At 41.8% G+C, this 20,472-nt stretch overlaps 1 protein-coding gene across 2 annotated transcripts in view; it reads left to right on the forward strand.

The window, feature by feature from the left end:
* The window catches only part of smap1 (small ArfGAP 1), a 313,504-nt gene that overhangs the window by 108,644 nt on the left and 184,388 nt on the right, over positions 1 to 20,472 (forward strand). The window contains exons 5-6 of one of the 2 annotated variants that reach the window (XM_085996577.1): positions 10,912 to 10,989; positions 11,831 to 11,911. In XM_085996577.1, coding sequence (XP_085852703.1) covers positions 10,912 to 10,989; positions 11,831 to 11,911 — 159 coding nt within the window. The remainder of the gene's footprint in view (positions 1 to 10,911; positions 10,990 to 11,830; positions 11,912 to 20,472) is intronic. The other variant, XM_085996578.1, reaches the window with a different exon arrangement.

Genomic DNA, 20,472 nt, shown 5'->3' on the forward strand with positions numbered 1-20,472 from the left:
AATCTGACCTAGCGTTTCTGCTGATCAGTGCAATCTGGCTGAAATCGGCCAAATCAGCACAAAAGATCACGGAATTTTAAGCGTAAGTTACGTCAAACGTAAATCAAGTAAACCAGCGATACTAAACGCTGCTTTAAAAAAAATTACGCTGGAAGCCAGCCCCGCCCACAAAACTGACCACTCTCCCAGATCGAAATAATGAGCATGGCGAGTTTCCGCCAATTACACATTTGCGGCCCTTTTGAGGAGGCTCTTCAAATTAAGCTTGTTTTTTTTAGGCGTACAGGCACTAAGCACTAAGTTTTTAAATAATTAATTTACTAAAACTGACTACTGTACACCCATGCAACTAGTAAATAGTTCTGTGTTTTTTGTCATTTTCAGTTATTTAAAATCGGGAAACTTATTACAAATGTTTTTCTTGTGATAAACCTATTTTCAGCTGTATTATTCAAACTGCACCAAGTTACCACTGTTAAAAACATCAATGAGTTTTTTAGTGCAAGGGGAAAAACATGAACAATTGCGTTCTGTTACGCTGCCCCATTGTGTTGTGCAAATAAGTTTAGTGGAAACTTGATCCATAATTTCACTTCAGAAAACCAGTGCAATTTGCGCCCAAGGCGGAAACTCTACTCTTTGTCAAACGGTCTTTCACTTTTTGTGTTTTTGGAAATGATTTGATTGCAATCTGGATTATGCAGTTGAGTAGATTTTCAACTGAGTTTTAAATAAAATCTATTCAAAAGCGTATCTGGCTGTGAGATGCAGAGCAGCATCAACTTTCTCAACATAATTTCAAAATAAATTCTGAAAGCTTCACGAGCAAAGAGGCTCTGACTGTTATCAGCTATGTTTTGTTGATGGTTAGAAAATATAAACATTCTAATTGGTGATGGACGGATAGCGACACACGTCTAGGAACTAAATTTAATGTTTGCGGTAATCTCTCAGAAACTTGAATACCAGTGCTGTCTGACGCCCCAAGTGCTTTCAGGCCCATGCTCTCCATCTCTCATTGCTGACATACCAGGCATTCACCAGTGAGCCAAGCCCCATATTCCATCTCTCCCACCCACTAGTTCTGCCAAATCCCAGTTCCATTTCCTCACTGCCCATCCCAGTTCTGCCAAACCCCAGGACCTTCCTGCAATGCTACCAAAGCCTGTGACTTGGCCCCCAGTGAAGCTAAACCTCCCTTCCCTCTCCTACACTACTCAATCCCAGATACCAGTGTCCACAGAATTCACAGAAACCCCACAGTGCAGATAGAGGCCATTTCGGCCCATCGAGCCTGCACCGACACATATCCCACCCGATCCCCGTAATCCCTACCCCAACACATATCCCAGTAACCCCACGTATTTAATCCCCCTAGCACTAAGGGTCAATTTTTATCATAGCCAATCAACCTAACCTGCACATCTTTGGACTGTGGGAGGAAACCGGAGCACCCGGAGGAAACCCACGCAAACACAGGGAGAATGTGCAAACTCCACACAGACTCCAACTGGTACATATATACTATCCTGTGTATCAGCGAGTGATAATTATTAACTGCATAGATAAAAGAACTAACTTGTCGTTTTCACTGAATAATGGACAGTTGCAGAACTTGATCCTTAAAAACACAAGTAAAGATCTCCAAATACCATGCGTTAAAATAGAATTTGATTCATTCAGTTATTGTAAATTTAGGCCCTGATGTTACCCCTATCTGGCATAACACTCTTATTTTTATTGTTATATAACAGCGCTGACTCACTGAACAAGATCCTAGAAGATCTCCTAGTCTTCAAATTTTATTTAACCTCTTTCTGCCAGATACCTAGAGTAGGAAATATTTTTCAGCTAACTGCAACAAATCCTATTATTTCAGCAGTAGTTTGTTACTGTGAAAAGGGTGTGCGTTTATATACTTTTCGTTCTCTCCCTCTCTTGCCCCGTGCTCTTTCTCTCGACCCCGCTCTTTTTAGACCCTGAATTTAAACCCAGTTCCCAAACTTCAAATGACTTGCTGTCATGCAGTTCACCAGTAAATTCATTTTTTTGAAAGGAATTTTGGATTTGCTATCGTTTGCTTTAAGTTTTATAATTTGACTATGCAACTTTCACAACTCCCAGCAATTATTGTAATGAGTAATTGTTGGGGGATCTGTACAGGAACTGGTCTACTGACTGGCTATTCTTGGATCACAGATTTGTCTTTAAAATTGCTACTTTCTAAAATTTGTTTCTGCCAGCTTTATTCAATTTCAGCTTTGAAATTTTGTCTTTATTGAGATAAAATAATATTGAGAATAAAAAGATCCATTTGAAACATACATGTATTCTTACAGGAGTTCATTCCTAATGCAGCAAACCACAATGAATTATGTAAACCACTCTATTTTCTCTTGTGTGATCCTTGATTTAGTTAGCAAAGATTTATCTTGCGGTTATCTGGATTAATTTAACAAAGTGCAGGCATAATATTCTTCCCAATCAAATGCTGAAGTGTGTAATGCAATGTCTTGTGGTCACCTGATATCACTGATATTGGAGTATCTGGTCCTGGGAGCATGGAGCTGAATTAGCTGTATATTTCCACTGTCTCCCCTCTTCAGTAATGGAACCTTAGATAGGTGCAGCATGTGCCTTGAATCTTTTGTGTGTCATCTTGAGCATCAATGCATGGGGACATGGTCCTTAATGCCCTTCAATTGTGCCAGTGAGATATACTTGTTAACATTGCATGCTTCAAATTTCTCCTGAGGCATCACTCCATATGTACCAGTATGTACTAAATGTTATGTAATATGTAGAGTGCTGCTCCATTTTCGGAGGAAGCCAAAGTGTGTAGCCAATGGCCATGTACAAATTACTTTCCCACCGATGCATGATGAGTTGGCCCAAGGAGTTGGATTCAGTGTAAACAGATATCTAAATAATACCATGCACAGTGAATTTCTGGATGTTATCTTCAGGTATTGTGGCTAAACAATGCTACTGTGGCTCAAGATTTCCATTGAAAAGAACTTGCTGTTTGTCATGGTGAGAGCTATATTATGCCAGAGAGGTGTGAATATAGGACTATAATATGGGGTGTTTCTGAGGAAAACTTAATCTAGCTAAATGTTAGGCTTCAGTCATTGTGCATTGAACTGAATCAATAATCAACAAATTGAAGTAGCAGTCCTGAATATGTAATCATAGAATGATATAGCACAGAAGGCGGCCATCTGGCCCATCATGCCTTTGCCAGCTCTTTGGTAGAGCTATCCAATTAATCCCACTCCCACGCTCTTTCCCCATAGCTTTGTTTATAAAAATAAAAAAAAAATCACTTTACAGGTAGACTCCTTTATCCGAAAACCTTGGGACCAGCTGAGTTTCGGTTTTCGGAATTTTTCGGATTTGAGAAGGTATTGGGAAATTTATCGGGTGGGGGTCGGCGAGGGCGGGGGGGGGTCGGCGGGGGGTCGGGGGGGGGGGGAAGAAAAGAATATCGGACTGGTCGGGGGGCCGGGTCGGGGGGAGAAAAGAATATCGGACGGGTTGGGTGGGGGGGGGGGGGGGGTGGAGAAAAGAATATCGGACGGGCCGCTGTATTGTCAGGTTCACTCTCCCGGTACCTCTTTCACACTGCCCGGCTAGGCCTGCAATCTCCTACCCAGGAGGGAACTCTGTGACCCTCTGCCCTGCTCCGTAAGTCGTGCGCCACTCTGGTCACGTCGTGCGCACGACTTACGCTGAACGAAAAAACTTTTGGTTTTTAGAGGTTTTCGGTTTTCGGAAGTTCGGATAAAGGATAGTCTACCTGTATTTGAAAGTTATCATTGAATCTGCTTCCACCACCCTTCCAGATCACAACTCGCTGTGTGTTTTAAAAAAAAAAAAGTTTCTCATGTTGCTTCTTGTTCTTTTGCTAATTACCTTAAATCTGTGTCCTCTGATTATCAACTTTCCTGCCACTGGAAGCAGTTTCTCCTTATTCACTCTATTAAAAACCCTACTTGATTTTGAACAGCTCTCAAATCTCTTAACCTTCTCTGCTCTAAAGTGAATTTGTATATGACATTTTGCCCCTTGGATTTCTTAAATTCTTTGTGAAATTTGCATCAACATGGATAGCTTATTTAATTCTGTGCTTGATCCATCCATCATATGTTGGTCTGTTCCTTTATTATCAACTATGCCAACACATCCTGATGGGGAACGGAGTGTCTTTCAGTGTGAAACTGGGGAAGGAGGGAGAGAGGTGAACTGAGGAGAAAAGAATAAGGAAGATTGCTGAAATGGAAAAAAACTTTTACACATCTGACAAAATAACCCATGGTTCAGGAATGAGTTGGACATGATTTTGGCTATGTACATGAGGTTATTGCAAAATTAGGCCAAACCATAATTCAGATTCTAATGAGCGAAAAGAGGCTGACAAATATATTGCACTAGGAATGGTCGAGTTTACACTACTTTTTCTCAATTGATTACCCAAGCCAATCATTCTGGATGCTTCCCTGTGTGCATATAGTGTGACATCAAGTTAATTATTTAGTGTCTCATTGGCTGGCCACTAGCCATAAATTCATGTTGTTTAGTTAATGCAAGGGCTTTGTGTATACACAATTCACCCCTCTACCTTTTTGTATCTTAAATGAAAAATAAGATGGGAATTTTACATTTGGATTTAGGTATATATTTATCTAATCAAATGACTAGTTAACTTTTGGGGAAAAAAGAATGATCTGAAGGAAATGGGGTTGAATTTTTTCAGATGGCCTCAGAAATCGACATCCTGTTCTTTACGCCTGTGTTAGAACATGCTGCACAGAATATTGTGAGACAGGATTGATTTTTCTGTGAAGCATTTTACTAGTTCATGCTGCATTTGAAAGCAAAAACTGAATTTGGCAGTGTTGAGATGCAAGAAAGAAATATTCTCAATGTGATGGTGAAAAATAAATTAGGGGGAAAATAGTAGGTGGAGGATAATGCTGTTTTAAAAAAAAAAAGTCACCCTGATCAATTATAGCTGCTACATGTGTGTATAAATTTGAGTGAAGTGTAAGTTGGAAAGACCTAATCTTAACTGCTTTTCCAAAAAGAGATTCCTTTCATAAATTGAAGTGTTATATAGTATTTGCTACAGTATGGTAATTCTAGAGGGAATAAAATCAGATTTGATTCCATTTCATTGCAGAGATGACATCCAAACATTGTGAACCTGTCAGTCGCCCGGCTCACAATCCTGTCATGTCTGGAATTTGGGCTTATATTCGGTTTCCACTGATGAGCTGGAAGTCTTCTCTCTATGCTTCAGGAGTCCTGAGTGAAATTTAATTTAGGCAGATTCAGCCATAACCCCACCCTGTTCCTGCTGCAAGGCAGCTGTGCACGGGTATACCAAACAAAGCATCGTGCATTGCAAGCTCTTGACTCGTCGCAAGCCTTACATTAGGAATTTTACCCTTGCTTTTGTGCATAGAAATCTCGGGCACACTACGATATTTTAGATTATAATTTGGTCTTTTCTGTCATTGAAGTGAAGTTGAAGTGCACAGAACAGTGGGAAAAGAACAGTTATATGCATGACATATGAAAATGACAAGCTCGTCTATCTAGCCTGCCCCATACTCATGATGGCTGGAGCATCATGACTAGACTCTTTCTTCTCTCCCCAGGCTCTGATTTGTCCCCTTTTTGAAAACAGGAACTACACAAGCTTGCTTCCAGTCTAAGGGAACTGTCCCTGACTCTCTTGAATTATTGACTTACGGGCAAGGGGCTCACAGAGCACCTGCCCATCCCTCATCACCCTCCCCTTGGGTGGATATTATCTGGACCTGGAGCCCTATGAATTTTGAGCTTTCCTATTCTATCCAAAATAACATTACTATTTATTTTAATATTAATGCTATTCAATACATGGTAGTCCATAAACATCATCTACAGGAGTGCAGACTGATACAAAATAGTCATTTAGTAGCTCTGCCTTAAACTGTCCTACAGCATTTTTCATGGGCCTTGTATGATCCTTAATGGTCTTCTGAGCCCTGACATAGCTGAAAAAGCATTTGCTTTTACTGCCACAATTGTGCACCATCTTCTTTTCCAGAGATGGCTGCTCTTATGGCTGTTTTTGTGTGTCAATTGCAGGCGATACTCATCCCTGTTCTTCTGAGTCGGGTTCCTTAAGCGCGTAGAATACCTTCTGCTTCAATCTGATTTGCTTCTGTACATTTCTCATCAACTATAATAGTTTTATTATACCATTGGGGCATACTGTTGAGAATCGTTTTAAATAGAAAACATTTGTCCTCAAATTTGGTTGCCTTTATAGTTAGGTTTCCAAATCAGGTTGGCCAGATTTTTGGCCATTTTAATAAACTTTTATCCCTCTTAAAATCTGGGCCCTCATCCAAGACTGCAGCCTTAGAGTGGTCAATAAAATTAAACCTAATGATATGCTCTGAACTGGCCAGGTGTTCACCCACGTGGAGGTTTTATACAGCACGAGGGTCACTGCTTTAAAAAAAAAAAAGTCTAGAATTTGTCTATCCCTAGTCGTTTCACCAACATAGTTGTGTAAGGAAACAATCATTGATGTTGTCCACTACTCCAGGAGTTCTCAACTGGGGGGCCACAAGATGATTTTAAGGGGTCTGCAATAGGGGTGGGTGGTGAAGTGTGAGAAGGACCCGTCCCTGCACTGTTTGCGAAGGTTCCACTCGCTGGATGCAAACTGCCTCCTCCCCTGCGATAGCAGCACCGCTTTAGTGTATGCTTCTATCAGCAATGCGCTGCTGAAGCCGAGCCTCACGGTGGAGACCGGCCTGTTCTGCACCTCCCTCACTCACTGACTCACAGTAGGCCGCCCGCACCCTCCCCGGCTGTTGTCAGTTGTTATGAGGGGAAGCAGCACCGCTGGGACCTCACCAACTGCCAGCCGCAGCAGGAGAGATGGACTAAGAGTATTAAAAATAACACACTGAGAACGGGCTTTGAGTGAAATTAAACTTATTTAAAAATAAACTGACACTAAAGCGGTTTTAAATATACAGGAAACTTTCGGTCCGGAAAGCTCTATCCACTGGCAAAATTCAGGAGTTGGTTCAGAAGTTTTTTTTTAACTTCTCGTTGCTTTTTTTCTCCAGTTGTGGCTCTGCAAGGTCTAGCTGAAGCTGTTGCTTAGCTACAGAGATGCTTGCAAGCTACGCCGACTGTTTTGAAGCTGTTGCTAAGCAACAGGGTTTGTTGCTTCACACGGAGCTCAGAAGCTCCGGATGTTTTAACATTAACGCTGGTTTCTCCGGCAGTTTTGATGGAATGGCAATAGCTCTGTCCCATCAGTGCCGGGTACCAGAAAGTTTCCTGTAAATTGGCCTGGTGTAACAAAAACCCCAGAGCCTAAACAGTAAAGGGGGAGGGGCTGAAAGGTCCGACCTTTCCTTTGATAGACAGTAACGTTGTCTAATCAGAACGCACATTGTTTTGTGACGTGACACACAGGTGTGCTGGGAGCAATCGAGCACCTGGCAGGTGGTGGTGTCGTGAGGATTTCTGGGACATGTTAAACATTGGCTACAGTGGACCTCCCACGAACTCTTCATGTTCTGTTACAACGGCAAGGCAGCAATGCCTCGGACAGCACAGGCATTACCACTCTGATGCATGCAAGAGCGCCCATTTTCCAGTGCACTCTGATCCAACAGATTTCTTTCGGACTGGTTGTATTTTTTTATACAGAAAAAATGTGTTACGGGGGTCAATAGAATTTTTAGTACACGGGAAGGGGGGCCTCAGAAGCAAAAAGGTTGAGAACCCCTGCACTACTCTCCCCACTACACTAGATGGTTCACCATCAGGCCATGAAGTACAAGGAAAGTTGAAATCTCCCATAATGCAAATTGGGCCCAGAATAGAAGCCGTAGCAATTTGTGAACAAACTTCCTCATCACAAAGCGATGCTTATTGACATGGGCACACCCCCACTCTTATTATCTTTAAACTTATACTGTACTTCCTTTGTTTTGTTCTTACTGCATCACTCTCCAGTTTCTGTCTGGTATCTCCCACTGTAGCTCTTAACTTAGTTTTAGTAGATTATGGATCATTCTGGTTATAAATGAGGTATTGAATGTTGGTAGGAAAATTGTATTGCTTAGCAGTGAAATATCTTCAACAAAATTTAAAACAAATTCTACTGAAGAGTTCATGAATATCAAAAAGTTCCTTCTCCTGCAGAGTTCGGTCATTTTTCATGCTTAATATACCTTAGTGATTAATTTCAGTTTCTGAGGAATGCATTTGCAACTTCACAGCATTTTTCAATCTGATGTGTTTCTCAGTGTGACTGTTATAATGTCCTCCTAACGTACATGATATAAATCCTATTGCAAAGTCAGGTAACTTGTTTTTACCTTAAGTAAATTTGTAGAGGTGTCATTAGCTGGTAATTTTCTGATATTTTGCACCCACTAAATGTATCTGGTTGTCCAAATTCGAGTGAGATCTGATATCGTCAGCTCTTGCATATTAAGATAATGTAGTTTCAATAGACTTATAAAGCAAGCAAAAACAGCACAAAATGCTGACAATTTTATATAAAACATTTTTGACTGGACTGTTATCTAGTAGTTCTGCACTGACATTCCATTACCTGCATCAAAGCATAGAAGTGCCTCCACAGTTGGGAGAGTGCATTGATGATGCCAACTTTGGTATAGGAAGTTGATGCTGTGCAAAATGCCTTATTCCATTCACAGTTGCTGATGGACACAATTGAAAGAAAGACTGACTTGCATTTATATCATGCCTTTCACGACCACTGGATGTCCCAAAGCACTTCACAGCAATGAAGTACTTTTTTGAAGTGTAGTCACTGTTGCAATGTAGGAAATGTGGCAGCCAATTTGCGCACAGCAAGCTCCCACAAACATCAATGTGATGATGACCAGATAATCTGTTTTATTAGTGATGTTGATTGAGGGATAAATATTGGCCAGGACACCAGGGATAACTCCCCTGCTCTGCTTCGAAATAGTGCCATGAGATGGACCTTTTACGTCCACCTGAGAGCAGACTGGGCCTCGGTTTTACGTCTCATCTGAAAGACTGCACCTCCGACAGTGCAGTACTCCCTCAGTATTGCACTGGAGTGTCAGCCTAGATTTTTGTGCTCAAGTCTCTGGAGTGGGACTTGAACCCTCAACCTTCTGACTGAGGCATCAATTGATGCATTAAAATGCTTCTTGCCAAAGCATGACATTTCTGCCAGCCACATTTACCTTGGGTTCTCGAGAGATGGAACCGTTTGCAATGTCGGTTAGCATTGGGTGCCAGGAAGGGAAGGTTAAACAGTACTTCAGTATATTGGCCAACTGAGCTATGCTTTTGCTGAGCAAGCTAGGCTTGTCTACTTTTTGATTTCCCTACTCAAGATGGAATGCTGTGCTCCACAAGATGCTCTGAGGCAGGATACCTAGCTAGGAAATGGAGTACAAATTTAAAAAAAAAAAAAAAAAGCAAAAAACTGAAGTGCTAGAAATCAAGCAGAAAACACAGTAACACACAGCAACTCCATTACACCAAGCAGATAAATTCTGGGCATACAACCCTTCGTTAGAACTGTTGTATGGCCAAAATGTTAACACTTTTTTCTCCACAGATACTAATTTGGCTGTAGATTACCTGAGTTCAGATATTATTCAATCCCATTGTCTCTGCATTGGAGGCGAGTACTCTAATCATCCTGTAATGGTCTGACAGAAATCAATGTTCCTTCGGCAACAAGTCTATCAAACTTGAGCCCTTCTTTTGGGTCCAATGTGCACACAGGCAGGTTAATAGGAAATTGATTCTGTATTCATAGAAATATTTGAACCAGGCCACTGGAAAAATCACCTATTAAACTGGTGATACTGTATTTTTTAGTAGTAGTAAACTTGGATCAAAGCACTCTACAGCCAATGAAGTTCTTGTGTAGTCACTGTTGTAATGTTGCAGTAGTGATTAGATATTCTGGCCTGTGGCAGCCATGTAATTTACCTAATTTGTAGTGTCTTGAACTTGGCAATTTCCAAGTGAAAGATCATGTCCTAAAGGCTACTGCATTCATGTTAGCTGGTTCCTATTACAAAAAGTTTTTAAAGTGCTATTTGTGCAACTGGAGCAGTGTCTAGGGTGCTCTAAAATAACGCTAAAGAAAACACATTGACAGAGCTCTTTTTAAAGTGGAGGATCATTGCTGAATTTATCAGCTAAGTAATAGGTTTGTTGACACTGTGTAATGGGCTGTGCAATAATGGCTTTTTTTAACAGTTTTCCTTATAGGCAGCACTGATAACATGAGGGAAGGAGGTTCATCGTTTTGTAGCCTAAAGCTCCCTAGCTGAAATTCAGACTTTGTAGTATTAGATGTGAGGAGCTCCTTCTGTCCTTTGAATATGTGATTAAAAACATTCATGCAAGGAAAAGAAGTCATTTTATGTATGTGTGGATGTTGCCCACGATTATAGCAAACATATAATCATGGATAACATCCACCTAATATAAAGGAGCTTAATCTGAAATTATCCTACATTTTGCTTACATGAGCAAAGAGCTTTTGATATGGTATTGACAGTTTGAGATGTAATCAAATAGACTTCTGGACCGTGTACGATATTACAATATTTTCTCTTTAAAGGAGTTGAAATTACAGTAGTCACAAGTTTGTATTCCTGAATTATGTGGTTGTGCAATTTATCTTGATACCCCACAAAACTGGCTGACCACGTTACTTTATTTCATTGGCCACTGAAATTGGTTGTTGACATTTCAACTTGTAGGTCGTTTTATATATTCTAAAATTTATGCTAATGCTTGTTTTCTGCTTCTAACTTATTTCTTCATGTGCATCTGCTTGTTCCTTTCATCTGTTCTGTGCAGATAACCTCCTCTGATGTTGCTGCGCCCTTGCCATCATCTCCCTCTTTATCAAATGCTGCTGAGAAGAGCAAACTGGAGGTATTACCTTACAGAACTATCAAGTCGTGATGCACACTGAATGTGATGTTGCACTCTGCAGTGCATGATCTTCCAATAGCTTTTGTTAATAAATGTTTCATTAGCAAGCCGTGGTAGGAATGCAAATCACACGGACAGACTTTTGGTAGGAGACCCAAGTTTCTGGAGAGAACCTGCTGATCTGTTTTGTAAACTACATCGCACTGACATTTTTTACTTTAAAATTTTAGATCTGTGATAGTCAATGGCCATTATTTTACCAAGTGGTCATTCACCAAAGATAAGTGCGTCTGTCTGCTATTTCATTTGGTGTTTAAACAAATCAACAATCCAGCAGAAATTCTTGAAACCTTCAACTTTATTGTTGTGTTGTTGCATTACTGGAATGTAGACATTGATGGGGCATTGGGGGAGGGAGGCTCCCATGGCCTCTGCCAATGTTGCTCTAAGCCAGTCATTAGATGGAGGAGATATAAAATTTACTGTACCGTAAGTGAATGTGGAAGCTTTGGTCTCCATGCTAAGAGTTGCTGGTCCAAACCTGCATGCTAGCACTCCATAGAAAATAAATAAGAATAACCTGGTGGAACTGTTTGCCAAAGGTTGCCATGTTGCCAATAAGAGTTGTTGCCTCCACTCTCCGTTAAAGTGAATGAAAAATAAGCTGTTTAAACATCATTTAATCTCGAGGAAATAACACATGATCAGTTTTATGCTATATTTATATATGAATGATGGTGTTATTTTACGCAAGTGGCAACAAATAGGCACTAATTTTTTTGAGCTTGGAGTTATTTTTTGATTATAAATAGGTTATAACAGTGCAATTTTATCCTTGTAGAGAGAAAAGGACAAAAGGAAAGATGAAAAGAAGAGGGGAAAAGACCAAGAGAAACCTGTTGCTTTTGACAAAGTAAAAATGGTGAGTTCAATAATTGATCTATTTTTGAATGGCAAATGTTACTCTTAAAAGTGCAGGTGTTGGTATTGTGTGTCAATTGCCAAATTAGAAGGGGATAAAGATGTATATTTGTGTAGATGCATCACGTTCATAAACTGGCAAACTTAGTTTTGGGAAGAAGTCAGAAGACCTGTGTCATTTTCATCACAGTACAGGTAAACGCTGTCATGATTTTTACTGTTGCCTGTCATTGAGTTAGCTATTCAAGTATAAAAATTTGTAATCTCAAGGAATTGGGTGTTAAATGGAATGCTAATGCTGGATCCCTAATGGCTATGAGTAACTGAATAACACCAAATAGGACAGTCCCAGGGTCAATCTCTAGTCTACTGAGTTAGCTGATATCAGCTGAGGCAATGGTAGGGGAGCTGCAGTTAACTTCAATCACTCTGGAAGAGCAAATTGACACAAGTTCCAGCCCCTGATGGCTATCCAGTTACCCGCCCCCCCCCCCCCCCCCCCCCAAAACCAGAAGTGTGGGTGGATGTACTGACAGAAGAGCCTAACTGTGCAGCCATTTATAGGAAACAGCTTGCCACTCTTCACCTAAGGAAGGTCACACTTGAATAATAGTCAGCAGGGTGAGGCAGTGGAGGACATCTGTGGAACCATAACAATTTACATTTATACAGCACCTTTAACGTAGTGAAATGTCCCAAGATGCTTCACAGGAACGATTATCAAATGAGATTTGAAACCGAGCCACAAGATATTGGGCCAGAGTTTACTGTAGTAGGGCACCTAACAGCATCTGCTGCTATTTAGACTTGCTACTGCACCCTTTGTTTCAAAACATTTTTGCCCACTAAGTCGCTGTGAGTGCGAGCTGATAAAGGCGGAGCAGAGTAAACTGGGCATCTTGGACATGAGTGAACAGGACAAGCAACTGTGTATCTCCTTAACCAATCATTGAAGGATTGAGAAACACACAGCGGAAGGACTGAGAAGGCAGTATAAATTAGAATGCAAATTCCATGTCAAATTAGGTACAGAAAGAGGGGGAAAGAAAGATTGGATTGAGAGAGATGAAAAAATCAGAAAGGAACAGTTTAAAAAAAACAATAAATTTAAATTTGCCATTTTTAAAATCACCAACAACAATTAATGCCTGAAGAAATGAGACTCGTTGATCGAGTGCTAGGGGACATAAATTTAAAAATAAACAAACTGGGAATCAGAAGAGCAGTGAAGAAGAACTTACTTACCTGAGGGTTATTAGGGTTGTAGAATCTGTTAACCAGGGAAGAACATTGAAGTAAATGGTAGTAATCAGTTCAAGAAAAAAGCCAATGTTTACAGTGAGGAAAGGTGTGAGGGATGTGGTGTGCAGGTAGATAGGTGGGGCTGAAATGAATCAATAAGGTATGGGGTTTTCTGCTTTGTAAAAATTGTTCATGAAAAAAAAATGCAACATAGTTAAAGGAGTAGGCCATTCTGTCCCTTGAGCCTGTTCTGACATACTATTAGATCATGCCTGATCTGTACCTCAACTCAATTTACCCACCTACAGAAGAACATAAATAGGAGCAGGAGTAGGCTATATGGCCCATTGAGCCTGCTCCGCCATTCAGTAAGATCATGGCTGAACTTTTACATCAACTCCACTTACCCGCCCTATCCCCATATTCCTTGACTCCTTTGGTGCCCAAAAATCTATCGATCTCAGTCTTGAATATACTCAACGACTGAGCATCCACAGCCCTCTGGGGTAGAGAATTGCAAAGATTCACCACCCTCTGAGTGAAAAAAATTCTCCTCATTTCAGACCTAAATGGCCACCCCTTATCCTGAGACTCTGCCCCCTGGTTCTAGACTTTCCAGCCAGGGGAAGCAGCCTCTCAGCACCTACCCTGTCAAGCCCCCCAAGAATTTTATACATTTCAATGCGATCAACTTGCATTCTTCTAAACTCCAGAGAATATAGGCCCATTCTACTCGATTAGCCTAATAGGACAGCCATCTCACCCCAGGAATCAATCTAGTGGACCTTCACTGCACCACCATCCTTCCTTGGGTAAGGAGACCAAAACTGTACACGGTACACCTTTTCTCCATATCCCTTGATACCTTTATCTAACAAAAATCTATCCATTTTAGTCCTGAAAATTTCAATTGACTCAACTTCTACAGGCTTTGATTTCCACTACCTAAATTATCTTTTCCTTTTAGATTGTACCCTTTACCTTCCACCTTGTAAATCTAATTTGAAGCATAAGTGTTGTTTTCTTGATGCAAAATTCTGCATTCTTGACAGTAAGGGTCTGGCCCTCTGGTTTTTGGAGAGCGCATGCTTGGCATACTGAAACAGTTGAAATGTCACCGGCACTGATACTAACATGTGGCCTCCTGTTTCCACTCTCACTGGTCTAAGACCTGCAGGTGATTTTGTTGGTTCTCGTGGCATTCACTACTTCAATTCTTGGACCTGGCTGCAAGCCATATGAAGTGTAGGCTTCCCCCCCCCCCCCCCCCCCCCCAAAAAAAAACTTTGGGGAAAAGAAATGACCTCTGACAAATTTGAATGCTGAGAAATCACATTTCAAAGCTGTGTTTTACTGTGAATTTGTTAGTACACTCAGCTGTGGTTCAGTTGGTAGCACACTCGCATCTGAGTCAGAAGGTTCTGGGTTCAAGTCTCACTTGGGGTTGACTCTTGCTTTTCCTACATTATAGTAGTGATTAAACGACAAAAGTACTTCATTGGCTGTAAAGCGCTTTGGGGCATCCCGAAGTTGTGAAAGGTGCTATATAAATGCAAGCTCTTTCTTTTCATAAGCATAAGGGAAAATGGGTCCCTAGCCAAAGGAGAGGTTAGGAGATGTACTTGATCAAAGGTAGGTTTTAAACAGGGTCTTAAAGAAAGTGGGGCAAGGGGAGGGCGAACAGGCAGAGGTCATGGTTCACATGGTACCGACATAGGTAAAAAGAGGGATGAGGTCCTGCAACAAGAATTTAGGTAGCAGATTAAAAAGCAGGACCTCAAAGGTTGTAATCTCTGGATTACTCCCGGTGCCACGTGCTAGTGAGTATACGAATAGGAGGAGGGAGCAGATGAATGCGTGGTTAAAGAATTGGTGCAGGAGGGAGGGCTTTAGTTTCCTGGATCACTGGGTCTGTTTCTGGGGAAGGTGGGACCTGTACAAGTCGGACGGGTTGCACCTGAACCGGAACGGGACCAACATCCTTGCAGTGAGATTTGCTAGTGCTGTTGGGCGGGGTTTAAACTAACTTGGCAGGGGGGTGGGATACGGAGTGGAGCTATAGTAGGGGGTGATGCACAGCCAAATTTAGAGGAAAAAACAAGTCCATCTGGCAGGCAGAGCAAATATGTAACGGCACAAGGGAGTATGGCAAGGCTGGATGGCATTTATTTTAATGCAAGGAGTCTTGCGAGTAAGGCAGATGAATTGAAGGTGTTGATGAACATATGGGAGTATGATATTGTTGCTATCACAGAGACATGGTTGAGGGAGGGGCAGGACTGGCAGCTCAACATTCCGGGGTATAGAATCTTCAGGCGAGACAGAGGGGGTGTAAAAGAGGAGGGGGTGTCGCAATATTAATCAAGGAGTCGATTACTGCAGTAAGGAGGGATGATATCTTAGCAGGTTCCTCTAATGAGGCCATATGGGTAGAACTTAAAAACAAAAAGGGGGCAAGCACTTTGGGAGTGTACTATAGGCCTCCAAACAGTCGTCGGGGAGATAGAAGAACAGGTATGTAGGCAAATCTCAGAAATGTAGAAATAATAGGGTAATAATAATAGGGGATTTCAACTTCCCCAATATTAACTGGGATAGTCAGTGTGAAAGGCTTGGAGGGTGCGGAATTCTTAGTGCATCCAGGAGAGTTTTTTGAGCCAGCATGTCGAAAGTCCTACAAGAGAGGGTCGGTACTGGACCTAATTCTAGGGAATGTAGCTGGGCAAGTGGTAGAAGTGTCAGTAGGAGAGCATTTTGGTGACAGTGACCATAATTCGGTGAGATTTAAGGTAGTCATGGAAAAGGACAGAGATGGACCGGAAGTAAATGTTCTAAATTGGGAGAAGGCCGATTTTAATATGATCAGGCAGGATCTGGCCAAAGTGGACTGGGATCAGCTACTTGTAGGAAAATCCACATCAGAGCAGTGGGAATCATTCAGAAAGGAAATAGAGAGAGTACAGCGCCAACATGTTCATGTAAAGGTCAAGGGAGGGACCAACAAGTCCAGGGAACCCAGGATGTTAAGGGATATACAAAAATGGATTAGGAAATAAGGGAGACAAAGGACTAAACAGTGGAAGCCCGAGAGACGTATATAAATTGCAGGGGGGTACTTAAAGAAATTAGGAGAGTGAAGAGGGGGCATGATAAAACACTGCGGGCAAAATAAAGGAAAATCCCATGGTGTTTTATAAGTATATTAAGGGCAAGAGGATAACCAGGGAAAGAGTAGGGCCCATTAGGGACCAAAGTGGCAATCTGTGTGTAGAGCCGGAAGGTGTAGGTGAGGTTTTAAATGAATATTTTGCATCTGTGTTCACTATGGAGAAGGTCGATGTAGGCATAGAAATCAGGCAGGGGGATTGTGATATACTTGAACAAATTAGCATTGAGAGGGAGGAGGTACTAGCGGTTTTAGTGGGCTTAAAAGTGGATAAATCCCCAGGCCCAGACGAGATGTATCCCAGGCTGCTGTGTGAGGCAAGGGAGGAGATTGCAGGGGCTCTGACACACATTTTCAGAACCTCTCTGGCCACAGGGGAGGTGCCAGAGGACTGGAGGACAGCTAACGTAGTACCATTATTCAAGAAGGGTAGTAGGAATAAACCAGAGAATTACAGGCCAGTGAGCCTAACATCAGTGGTAGGGAAATTATTGGAAAAAATTTTGAGGGACAGAATTAGTCTCCACTTGGCGAGGCAAGGATTAATCAAGGATAGTCAGCATGGCTTTGTCAGGGGGAGATCATGTCTAACCAATTTTATTGAATTTTTCGAGGGGGTGACTAGGTGTGTGGATGAAGGTAGCGCAGTTAATGTAGTCTACGTGGACTTCAGTAAGGCTTTTGACAAAGTCCCGACTGGTCAAGAAGGTAAGAGCCCATAGGATCCAGGACAATTTGGCACATTGGGTCCAAAATTGGCTTAGTGGCAGGAGGCAGGGGGTGATGGTCGAAGGTTGTTTTTGTGACTGGAAGCCTGTGTCCAGTGGTGTACCGCAGGGACCGGTGCTGGGGTCCCTTGCTGTTTGCAGTGTACATTCATGATTTAGATATAAATGTAGGAGGTATGATCAGTAAGTTCGCAGATGACACAAAAATTGGTGATGTAAATAGCGAGGAGGGAAGCCTCAGGCTACAGGGCGATATAGACGGGTTGGTCAGATGGGCAGAACAGTGGCAAATGGAATTTAACTCTGAAAAGTGTGTGGTGATGCATTTTGGGAGGACTAACAAGGCAAGGGAATACACAATGAATGATAGGACCCTAGGGAGGATCAGAGGGACCTTGGTGTGCATGTACATAGATCCCTGAAGGCAGCAGGACAGGTAGAAAAGGTGGTTAAAAAGGCATATGGGATACTTGCCTTCATTAGCCGAGGCATAGAATATAAGAGCAGGGAGGTTATGATGGAGCTGTACAAAACAGTAGTTAGGCCACAGCTGGAATACTGTGTGCAGTTTTGGTCACCACACAATAGGAAGGATGTGATTGCATTAGAGATGGTGCAGAGGAGAGTCACCAGGATGTTACCTGGGCTGGAGCATTTCAGCTATGAAGAGAGACTGGACAGGCTGGGGTTTTCCTTAGAGCAGAGAAGGCTGAGGGGGAACCTGATTGAGGTGTACAAAATTATGAGGGGCATAGATAGGGTAGATAGAAAGGAACTTTTCCCCTTCGTAGAGGGGTCAATAACCAGGGGGCATAGTTTCAAGGTAAGGGGCAGGAGGTTTAGAGGGGATTTGAGGAAAAACCTTTTCACCCAGAGGGTGGTTGGAATCTTGAACTCACTGCCTGAAAGGGTGGTAGAGGCAGGAACCCTCACAACATTCAAGAAGCATTTAGATGAGCACTTGAAACACCATAGCATACAAGGCTATGGACCAAGCGCTGGAAAATGGGATTAGAATAGACGGGGCTTGATGGGCCGAAGGGCCTCTTTCTGTGCTGTATAACTCTGACTCTATAAAGTGAAGGAGGTAGAGAGGCAGGTTTAAGGAGGCAATTCGAGAGTGTGCCCCCTTGATGGCTGAAGGCATGATCAGCAATGGCAGGGCATGTACAAGATACTTCAGTCAGAGTTATGGAAGTTTGGTGGAGGGAGGTTTTTTTTTAAGAGGTTAATAAAACTCAAAAGAGGCAAGGACATGGAGGAATTTAAACAGAAGGATGAGAATTTTAAAATTGGAGGTGTTGTGGGATCAGGAGTCACTGTAGATCACCGAAGGCCAATGAGCAAGCAGGATAGGATATGTGCAGAGTTTTGGATTAGATTATGGTTTGTGGATGGAGAAGGACAGGCAGTATTACTGGGTCCAAGAAATAAACCATCCTCTGAGGAATATTGTCTGAAGTTGGAATATACAAAAAGGGCTTGATGCTGATAACCTATTTGATCCTGAACGAGATGACCTTTAACTAGCAAATGGCATGTCTAGCTACATCAGTCATGTTCTATGGAAAAGGCTCCAAGTTGTTTAATGTGAGAGTTGGCTGGGCAGAAGATTTGGATTGGGCAGCTATAAAACAATCTGATGTACATGCCCTGCGACTTCTGTGGATCGACTCTTTGTTCCTCTTGCACGCCCTCTCCGCATTTCTTTCATGCCCTTTCTTCCCCTCAGCTTGACTGGATCCAGGTCCTAGTGTCCCATGCAAGTACAGGCTTCCTGTGAGGCATTGCATGTTTTCCTCTTACTTTTCAATATCAAATGAGTGATTTGTTTCAAGATTTTTGTGTTCCTTGTGTTTTAAAATGTTATTTTCCCCCTGGGCATGACAGATGTTTAGTCATTAAACCGTACAGTATGGTAAACCTGCAGATCACAGATACAGGTAGACTATCCTTTATCCGAAAACCTCGGGACCAGCCGTGTTTCGGTTTTCGGAAAATTTCGGAAGGTATTTTATAAGACTGGGAAATTTGTCGGCGGGAGTCGGGGTCGGCGGCGGGGGTCGGGGTCGGGGTCGTGCGCACGACTTACGCTGAACGAAAAAACCTTCGGTTTTTAGAGGGTTTCGGTTTTCGGAAGTTCGGATAAAAGGTAGTCTACCTGTAGCATGAGTTCAACAGTGGTTGTGCTCAGCCATGTTATGGCAAAATAGCAGCCCTGCCCAAAACCCCTTTTAGCATTGTGAACCACCAGCCAGTCCAATTGTCACTTCCACATGCCAGAGGAATGTGCCTTGTAGGGCTGCTACCAAACTCTGAAGGAATTCAAATCAATCAGCCCCTTTCTCCAGCAGTTCCACTTGACAAATGCTGCTGCACATGCCACGAGTCTGGACTCTGGCAGTGGCCTTGATACCGCAGGTTAGGAGTGCATTATGCTGTTAATTGCCACTAGGGGGAGCACTATCCCCCAGGTTTCTTTTGTTGGTCCTTAAATTTATTGGATTCCTGTGCAACTATTATTTTAGATGTACTTAAAAAAAAAAAAGTGACAAGAGAGTTTTAGAAATGTCTCGTCAGGGAGGAGGGGAAAGAACTTGAATTACAAAAAGCTGATTGTCCAAAAGTGAAGCCGAGACCTTTTAATTTCAAACCTGTAATTTTTTTATTTTTAAACTAACTGCATGATACATCAACGTTACATTCCAAGATTTTTTTTAAATTGTCTATTCATGCGTAGTCTAACCTGACCTCCTATATGTTTAACACCTCTGAATTGGCAGCTCCGAGCTATATAAATTAGTCCTGGCCTGCTGTTTGACAGTAGCTATTATTACAATGAGCTGTGTTTTTCTTTTTAATTACAAATTTAGATCACAAATTACACCAGTGAAAGTGATTTTAAATGAAATTGCTGAGGGTGATTACATTCTTCAAAGGCTTGGGATGAAGAAATAGAAAGGCAGGATATATTCAAAAAATATAGAATCTTATTTTTATCGTTTTGTCTTGATACTTAAAGAAACTGAATGAGTCAGCGATATTCTCAAATTCTTGCTACCTGGAACTGCTGATTGTACATTGGCCACTAGTATAAAATATGCATGATCGAATAAGGTGTTACAGCTAGAGCTCAGACAATAAGATCTGTTTGTTGAGCAGGTATGAATTTTTAATGCTGTGGGACTCTCAAGCACACTGTAGGATCAATGGTAGTTCTCATTTGTTGAATGCTTATTCAAGTATATAAAGAATATTTCTAATGCAGGTAAGTCAAAGTGAATAGCAGATTTATTGAAAGTAATCTTTTATGAAATGCTTGTCCCAAGCAGCTTAGTTATTGGATGGCCCTTTGATGTCAGCGATGATGTAGAGACTTGTGGGTCCACCTCATAATTTTTTGGTATCCTAATGTGTTATATTGGC

Source organism: Somniosus microcephalus, chromosome 9 (assembly GCF_052327205.1).
Source record: "Somniosus microcephalus isolate GS21.2 chromosome 9, FLI_Smic_1.0, whole genome shotgun sequence".
Classification (NCBI taxonomy): Eukaryota; Metazoa; Chordata; class Chondrichthyes; order Squaliformes; family Somniosidae; genus Somniosus; species Somniosus microcephalus.